Below are 9,052 nucleotides of genomic sequence, written 5' to 3'. Positions count from 1 at the left end.
AAACCCTCACTGGATGCTTATTGTACTCGACCGGACGCTGAACCCCCAGGGTCTGGTCAGCACTGACCGGACGCGTCCGGTCACAGATTCCCTTCTCTGGAACCTTACTGGAGTCGACCGGACACTGCCTCTCAGCGTCCGGTCGCACTGAACGTAGTCACCTTGATCAAATGTACTGACCGGACCCTGCGGCCAGTGTCTGATCGCACCGGAGCCAGCGTCCGGTCAGCATTTGACCCTCCATTCACTTCCAACTCTCGAACATATATGAATGAAGTTTGCTCCAAAGGATCTTAGGCATATTGAGGAGCTACCTAGTGCTAGTTTTAACAAGTGTGCACCACACCTAACTCACTAGACTCACCTAGGTCAAGCTATCCGTCCATACCCCCCTTAATAGTATGGCCAAAGGAAAAACAAAGTCATAAACTACTCTAAGTGTCTCTCCAACTCCAATCGACACTTAGAACTAGTCATCCTTAACCTTATCGTTCATCCTTTAAAAACCGAAACGATTTCCATCGTAGGGGCATGACCACCTCGATTGCCCAATCGATCTCCATTACCATGACCTAACTTAATTGCCTCTGCAAAACATACATTAGTCATAGTAATCTTGTATTGTCATTAATCACCGAAATCCAACTAGGGGCCTAGATGCTTTCAAGGACGACCCCGGCTCGTGCTCCGAGAAGAAATTTTCGCCTGGAGTAGACGGCCTCGATCCCATGCGGCGGGATCCTGGCTCCAATCTTCAGCGCCAAACTGCTCCTTTCTCATCTCGTTCCCTGGTTGCCGAAAGCACGCCGAGGACCTCTGACCAGCCGTGATCCGCACGCGGGCAAGATCCACTTGGCTGCTGCGAGCCGCGCACCGCGCCGACGAGCTCTGCCGCAAGCTTCGTGTGGGCGACCTCCGCCCCACCGCCGAGATCCACGCAGTTGAGGAGGCGTTGAAGAAGAGAAGTGTTTTTTTGTAGTTGAAGTTGACTAGTCGAGTATTCAAAGGATAAGCATGTGCAGCGCAGTACGTACTACTGCACTAGGAGGAGCATGTGAAGTGCAGAAAGTGCCGTACAACTTTTCAGTTTCTACATACTACAGTGGAGAGAGCAAACAACATGTACTAGGAGTAGTAGGCTAGTGTGTGTTTGCAATTTTTTTTTCTGAAAAGTGGAGAGTTTGCATTCTGTTCAATGCAATTTAACTGTTATTACGTAGTCGTATTATGTTTTATTTGATTTATGAAAATTTTGTTCTATTATGTTTTATATTAATATATCATTTATATTTATGATTCCAAAAAATATTATAACAATGATCATCTTATTTATGCTGGATCTTTTTATTATCAACAAGCAACACAATGCTTACATGAATCATATTCATGCTTGATCATGGCTACATACAAGCATTAAAGAATTAACAGACAGATAAATAGACAACCCATTGTATGCGCTGTCTATTTAGCCATCTGTATATGATGTGACATCATCATACAGACAACAAGCTGTCTATGGGTTGTGCATGCCCTAAACGTGCTAAATGGTCATTTCCACGGATGAAACTTGACCAATCATTCAGTCACTAAACAGGCTAAATGGTAAAAAAACGTGTAGTTTAAATGGGATAAAAGGTTAACTAAACAGAGACAGTCTGTCATCGTGTAGTGTTAAAACACGGTGCTTAAATGCTCTGAACAACAATTTAGATGAGCAATGCATAGGTGAGTTGATTTTTCGCTTTTTCTTATTGTTGGTTTGTCTTGTTAGATTTGTTACCTTTGCCAATGGTCATCTATGTCTATTTCCTTTTCTGACTTCAGCATATATCGTCTCATGGTATAGAGCCCTAGTGCCTGCTCTCTCCGTTTCTTTTAACATAGTACTTAATTTGACTAAATGTATATAAAATATAAATATTTATAGTACATAATTAGTATCATTAGATAGATTGTCGGATCTATTTACGTAGTAAACTTATTTGGATATATAAATATTGCTAATATTTTTTATAAACCTAGTTAAAAAAAGACGTACCCAGTGCAGAGAGCTCTCGCTCTGTGCGAGGTCTGGGGAAAGGTGTCAGTGGCGAGTCTTACCTTCGCCTGTGCAATGCGAGAAGACCGCGACTTGAACCCGGGACCTTCTGGTCACAGGCGGTAAGACTCTGCCGCTTGCATCAGGCCCACCCTTCTTTATAAACCTAGTTAAATCTAAGAAATTTTGACCACGATAAATACCATAGCGACACTTAAAAATGGTAAATTTAGCCTCCAAAATATATATATCAGTTTTAAAAGTCTTTGTCCTAAAACCATCGGAGACACAAAAATCCTGACAGAGCACTGTTCCAATGTAAAGTACACATTTTGGGTGTTGGAGAGGGTTTTAAAACACCCGAACGAAGTTTCTCGAATCCAACAAACAAATCCTAAAATTCACTAAATAAAAGTGCACTCACTCCGTCCCAAAAAAAAGTTCATCTCATATTTCGAGAAGTTAATCAATTTTAAATTATCTTAATATCATAAATATTAGTATTTTTAAATATATAGCCAAAGTTGAGATTGTTCGTTTCTCATGAAGCCAGATGAAGACTTATTTTGGGAGGGCGAGAGTATATTTGATAATCGAACTGAAAATATATACAATAATTCCTTCACTAGGTCCCGTGGAAGTGCCGTGCCTGCCTGCCTGGCTGGCGATGCCTTATCCCCGGCCGCGGAACAAGCAAAACCCTCTTCTCCCTCCAAACCCGCTGCAGCCCTTCGAATTATGGCAGCTGCCGCCGCCGCGGTCGGAGCTGCATCGGCCGCGGTTGCCAACCAAGACCCCATGAATGCGCTCCGCACAGCCGTCCTCCGCCGCTCCGCGCCGCACTGGTCCGCAGCCGCCGCCTCCTTCTTTTCCCCGCCCTTCCGCCCCCGCCGCTGCCGCTGCCGCCGCGAGCCCGCTCCTGCAGCCGCCGCGCGCACCCCGAGGTCCCGCGCGAGTGCCAAGGCCCGGGCGAAGCTCCTGGCGGAGGCTGAGCCCCGGGACCCCTGGCTCGCCTCCCTCTCGCTGCTGCCGACCGACGACGTCGCCGGTGCTGACGCCGCCCCCAACGGGTGGGCGATTGGGGTGGATCCCGACACTCGAGGCGCCATCGCCGTCCTCTCGCCTGATGGCTCCTCTCAGGTTCGACCGGCAGCCATGCTCGGATAGTCGGATAGGCTAGCATTCATATGTGTTTTGCGCAAGCGTGCTTTAGTAAAAGCAAATTCGCATCATGCAGGTGCTCGACAATCCGTTCGTGCACATTGTGGTGTCAGAGGTCATCCGTAAACGCCTGGACACCAAGTCCATTATCCAACTGCTCCGCGGCCTTGCTGCGCCTCCTGGTAACTGTCCCTGGAGAAAACTTAGTGGCATTATGGCCACCCTTATAAGACTCAGTAGTTGTAGTAAATCAGTGACCATATTCTCTCATCATTATACCCATTATGTCGAATACACAGCTGTTTACAGTATTTTTCTGTCATTTTTGAAGGAACTATGGCATACATTGAGAAGTCTAGCCCGTTTCCAACTGATGGAAAGCTGGTTTGTTCCTTGGCTCCCGAACAATATGCCGCTAAATGCTCGTTGTTCAAGATTATTGTAGTTAGTAAACTGATTTTTTGTGCGTCAATTCTTGCAGAAGTTATTGTCAGGTAGTGCCTATGAGAGTAATTTTGAGGATTATAGTGCTATCTATATCTATACTTAGTGGAACAGGCTGATGACCAATACTACTGAACAATGTCCTTAGCATTTGTATATTCATGTTTTCTAAGCTAATTCTCGCATAAGCCGAAGCTAGGCATGCCACTAAGATAATGGGATCTAGCTACACCTGGTCCACGATTTTATTGAACATGGAACCTAGTCATGCCGATTGAATATTGAATTTCATGTGTTTTGAATTATTCCAGAATTTGCCAATAATCTCCCTTCTATTGTTTTCTGGCATACAGGGATGGTGGAGCACTGGTTTCTCATATGGCTTGTGGATTGCTTCTCTAGTGGCTTCTGGGTTTTCAGTTGTTCCAGTTGCATCCCAGACATGGAAGGCTTACTTTGGGCTATCCCGAAGTGAAACACCAAAGGTTTGTTTCTCTTGTTATGTGGCATATACAATAGCTTCATGCCCCTCATTTAGTAGAAAGTTTGTCTGTTTTTGTTAATTAATATATGCCACTAATGCCAACTCCAGCCTACTAGACCTGATCAAACTCCAGGTCGGGTTGGGCTAGAAAAAAAAATGTCTAGTCAAAATCTTTGGCCTGAGCCTAACCTGCCAGCTATTTCTCGGGTTTTCCTACTTTGGGTTGGGGTTTTTTCAGGTTGGGTCGGGTCATGGGTTGAAAATCATGTCGGGTCACTTCGGGGTTTTTTTTGGGGCGGGTCAGGTCAAGTGCCCCATGATCAGGTCTACTCCAGCCCAACCTTTCCTTCGCTATTCTGGTTATATGTCAGTAAGGTTGTGCAGCAAGATGTCTACTTAAAAGAATATAAAGAGAAATGCTAGTTGAATGAGTAAACCTTATTGTAGGATAGCCAAGTCTTATAGGGAAAATGAATGTTTTAATCAAATTCTGGTGCAACCCTTTCGTTATACATTGATGTCGGAGTCAGATAAAAACAAACATATTTGTAGATTTTTTGTTTACTTAGGCATATATGTAGATTTTTTGTTTACTTAGGCATCTGAACACAATTTTGTCCTTTCGTCTGAAGTGTTTGTCTTGCGGTCTTGCCAGCATCGATCTTCTGTTAGTCTGCTAATTCCAGATCTAACATAGTTCTCTTATATTTGCACTGTACAATTCTTACAGGATGATAGCAGACAAGCTGCTTCAATTTTGTTCCCTGACAAAGCTCGGTCCTTGAAGTTGAAAAAACACCATGGTATGCATCCTCCTAACGCTAACTGCCTATCTTCAAGTAGTTTTGATACTGAGGGCTAACATTATTGTTAGCGTCTCTCTTTTCTGTTAATGCTTATTCTGCCTGACCATCTGGAAGAAATTTGATGCAAATATGTTGTATAAATGTTGCTTTTCTGTGTGCTGTCGTGCAAGGTGCCCTGAAAAAGTAGTCAAACCAAAATTGGTCTGGTTTGCAATGCACATTAGCTAATATTTGTGACAAATTGGGAGGGAGGTATGCTCTTGTGGATTTAATGCACATTAGCCAAAGTAGAGATGAGTTATATAGTTTTTGACTAATGGGTAGCATAATCCATTTTATTCAAAGACTCATCGAGAGTAGTTGGTAATATATTTTGTATAGTTTGACTGAGGCCGGTGATGTGTTTTTGTCCTTACGCAGGGCGAGCAGAGGCTCTTCTGTTAGCAGCCTATGGGAAAGGCCTTGTGCTGCCATCAGGGAAGTTCAGCAAAACCCCAGTTTGATGACTATGGTGGTTGCCGATTGACTTGCCATTTGTAAGGGTGAGCAGAGGCTCTTCTGTTAGCAGCCTATGTTAGTCGCTGAATTCTTACTCTTGGTAATAGCAGAATTCTTACTCTCATCGAGAGAGGATGACACTAGGAGTTGGGGCAATTTTCTGGTTTATTTCTCACACAAATGCCATACCAACCTGAGGAGTTGGGGATACATATTTATAGGCTGCTAGCCAGTCAAGCATATGCCAAGGATGCTAGATGCTAACATACTGTCCTAAAACAGATGTTGTCCTAGATGCTAAGATGCTGTTCTAGCCAGTCAAGGATGATGTCCTAGATGGGCAGCAAGACCACCATGCAGCCACAAGGACCATATGCTGTAGCCCCACAAAGACCAGCCAACACAGAGATTTATCCCATCATTCTCCCCCTAAGTCTTGTGCGCTGTCTTGTGAGAAAGTTAAACCATCCCGGTCCTGGAGCAGAGCTCAAGGAACTTGATCCTCCCAAGAGGCTTGGTAAGCAGATCCGTAAGCTGGTCCTTGGTGTTGATGTAGCTTGCCTTGATGCTCCCTTCCTCCAAACAGCCTCGGATGAAGTGGTACCTCACCCGGATGTGCTTACTCTGTTCATGTAAAACAGGGTTCTTTGCCAGGGCCAGAGTGGACTTGCTGTCCATCCTGAGCTCCACCGCTCTAGTGTCTCTGCCGAGATCACCAAGCAGTTGAGCGAGCCAGAGCGCCTGAGTCGAAGCGGTGGAGGCCGCTATGTACTCGGCCTCGCAGCTGGACAGGGCCACCACCTGCTGCTTGACCGACTGCCAGCTAACGAGGCACTTGCCGAGGAGGAAGAGGATCCCGCTCGTGCTCTTGCTGGTGTCGATGTCGCCGGCGTAGTCGCTGTCGCTGTACCCGACGAAGTGTGCCGCCCCAGGGCACCTAGGGTAGTAGAGGCCGTGGTCGAGAGTCCCCGCAACGTAGCGGATGATCCTCTTCACAGCCTGCTGGTGCTCTGTCGTTGGTCGCTGCATGAACCGACTAACGTAGCTGACGGAGAATGCCAAGTCTGGCCATGTGTGGGCGAGGTAGCGAAGGCTCCCCACAAGACGCCGGTACTGCGTAGCGTCCACCTCCTCCGTCGTGCTGTCGTGGCTCAGCTTCAGCCTCTCCTCCATCGGAGTGAGAGCTGGGTTGCAGTCGGTGAGCCCGGCTAGCTCAACGACGCGCTTGGCGTAGGCGGTCTGTCGAAGCGTGATCACGGAGTCATCCTGGTGCACCTCGATTCCCAGGTAGAAGTAGAGAAGCCCCAGGTCACTCATCTGGAAGGTGGCCTTCATCTCTTCCTTGAATGCCGCCACCTCCGCATCCTTGGTGCCAGTGATCACCAAGTCGTCGATGTAGACACCCACCAGCAGAGCATTTTCTCCACTGCCCTGTCGGTAGATGGCCGCCTCGTGCGGGCTTTGCTCGAAACCCATTCCCTTTAGCGTGGAATCCAACTTGGCATTCCACGCCCTCGGTGCCTGTCGCAAGCCATAGAGGGCCTTGCGCAGGCAGAGCACCTTGCCGCTTCAGGGCCTCGAAGTGAAGGTGCCCGAAGCGCTCGTGCCACTGCCACGCCTCGTCATCCCGACGAGCAGCGAGACAGAGGGGTTGTGCCACCTGCACGTTAAGGACGTAGAGTCGATTTGCGCTTCTGGTTACCTTGGCAAGAAGGCGACGACGGCGATCCCAAATCCTCATGACTCCATCCTCAACCACCACGCGCGAACCGTTCTCATCCAGCTGTCCCAAGCTGATGATAGAGTTCCTCAACGCGGGGATGTAGTAGACTCCGGTGAGCAGCCTGTGCTCACCAGACACGGCGGTGAAGGTGACGGAGCCGACGCCCTTGATCTCCACGCCGGAGGCATCCCCAAACTTGACGGAGCCTCGGACGCTGGAGTCAAGCTCGGTGAAGAACTCCCGTCGACCGGTCATGTGATGGGTGGTGCCGGTGTCGAGGCACCACCCGTCAGTCTTGTCGTTGCTGGAGCCGTCGTCGAGGAGGGCGTGTGCTTTTGGCTCGTCAAGGTAGAGGAGAGCCGCTGCGGCCGGTGCCGCTGGAGGTAGCTCGATGCTTGCATGTGCCATGAACAGAGCCGGCTCCTCCTCCGCCTGTGCGACATGGGCCTGGCCGCGTCGTGGCTGTTGACAGTCCTTGGCCCAATGGCCAAGCTAGCCGCAGTTGCGGCAGGTGTCGTCTCGTGCCGGCTTGTGCTTGCCGGCGGCGCCGCCCTGGGCGCCTCCGCGGGCATCACCCTCGGCACGTCCTCGCGCCCCGGCCTGGGCGTCTCTGCGCGACTTGCCACGCTTGCGGCTGCCTGTCGCGGAAGAAGGCTCCCCCTTCTTCCGGTTACCTTGGTAGGCAACCCACTGCTCCTGAGTGAGAAGGAGCTTCCCGCCAGTGGTGATGGGCCCCGAGAGAGACTGTGGCTCATCGCTGTCGACGACCTTGAGGCGACCTATTGCCTCCTCGATCGACATCGTGGAGAGATCCAGCAGAGACTCGATCGAGCGAGCCATCTGCTTGTACTTCTCGGGGACGTAGCGGAAGAGCTTTTCGACAGCTCTCTCCTCGTCGTAGGTGTCATCGCCGAACTGCACCATCTTCTGCAACAGAGTGTTGAGACGGAGAGCAAAGTCATCAACATCCTCACCTGGCTTGAAGGCTAGGTTCTCCCACTCCTTGCGAAGTGCCTGCAGTGTGGACTTGCGGGCGCGGTCGCTGCCGATGCGTGCCGCAGCAATGGCGTCCCAAGCCTTCTTGGCAGTCCGTGTGTTGGTAAGCGAGAACTGCATCTCGGACGGGACTGCAGCGATGAGGGCATCCAACGCCCGTCGATCCTGGTCGTAGTCGACATCGTCGTACCGGACTGCCTCTCACATGTGCCGCACCTAGAGCTTTACCCTCATCACCGCAGCCCACTCAACGTAGTTGGTCTTAATGAGGGTAGGCCACCCACTGCCGGGGCCGACATCCCTGACAACAGCCTGGAGCCCGTGGTAACCACGGTACCGATCCGAGGGGAGAGAGAGAGCCACGCTGCCTGTGAAGGCCGCGCTCTCCATCAACCCGTCTGCCACCGTTGCCGTGCGCGCCTCCTCCAGGAGCGCCGCCGGCGCGTCCGCGCCTGTCTGGGCTGCCGCCGCGCTCGTGGGCGTGCGCGGCTGCCCACTGCGCCGCCCGCGCTCGCGCTGCCTCCCCAGCAGCCCGAGGTCCACGTCGGCACTGTCGTCAGCAGAAATGGAGCTGCTGATGCTGCAGCGTAGAACCTCGACCTTTGCTGTCGCCGCACGTGCTGATCCGCCGCCGTCGCCGCTTCCGCCTCCGCTCTGGCTGCTGCCAGCTTCGACGCCCTTGCCGCCGCCACAGCAGTCTCTGCTGCCGCTCGCTCGCGTTCCTCTGCCGCGGCAAGTTCGGCCTCCTGCCAACGCCGCGTGCTCGAGGCGACCGAGCGCTGAGACTGTCCTGCGGACATGACGCGCTACCAGGGGGCTGCTGCGTGGGGAGAGGGCTGCTTCAGATGAGGGAGAGGAGTGAGCAGGAGCGGCTGGAGCTGCTGCTGCTCCCAGCTGGGGCT

The 9,052-nt window shown here is 50.7% G+C and overlaps 1 protein-coding gene across 1 annotated transcript; it reads left to right on the top strand.

The window, feature by feature from the left end:
- The first annotated feature begins 2,702 nt into the window (after positions 1 to 2,702).
- On the top strand, positions 2,703 to 5,688 carry LOC136449801 (Holliday junction resolvase MOC1, chloroplastic-like). Its single transcript, XM_066450000.1, has 6 exons — positions 2,703 to 3,178; positions 3,276 to 3,381; positions 3,531 to 3,583; positions 3,997 to 4,128; positions 4,858 to 4,930; positions 5,354 to 5,688. The coding sequence occupies exons 1-6, from the start codon at positions 2,777 to 2,779 to the stop codon at positions 5,434 to 5,436; spliced, it is 849 nt and encodes a 282-aa protein (XP_066306097.1). The 5' UTR covers positions 2,703 to 2,776; the 3' UTR covers positions 5,437 to 5,688.
- Positions 5,689 to 9,052: the final 3,364 nt, after the last annotated feature.

Source organism: Miscanthus floridulus, chromosome 5 (genome assembly GCF_019320115.1).
Source record: "Miscanthus floridulus cultivar M001 chromosome 5, ASM1932011v1, whole genome shotgun sequence".
Classification (NCBI taxonomy): domain Eukaryota; kingdom Viridiplantae; phylum Streptophyta; class Magnoliopsida; order Poales; family Poaceae; genus Miscanthus; species Miscanthus floridulus.
Note: the sequence above shows the minus strand (reverse complement) of the source record. Positions and strands in the feature narration are given on the sequence as shown.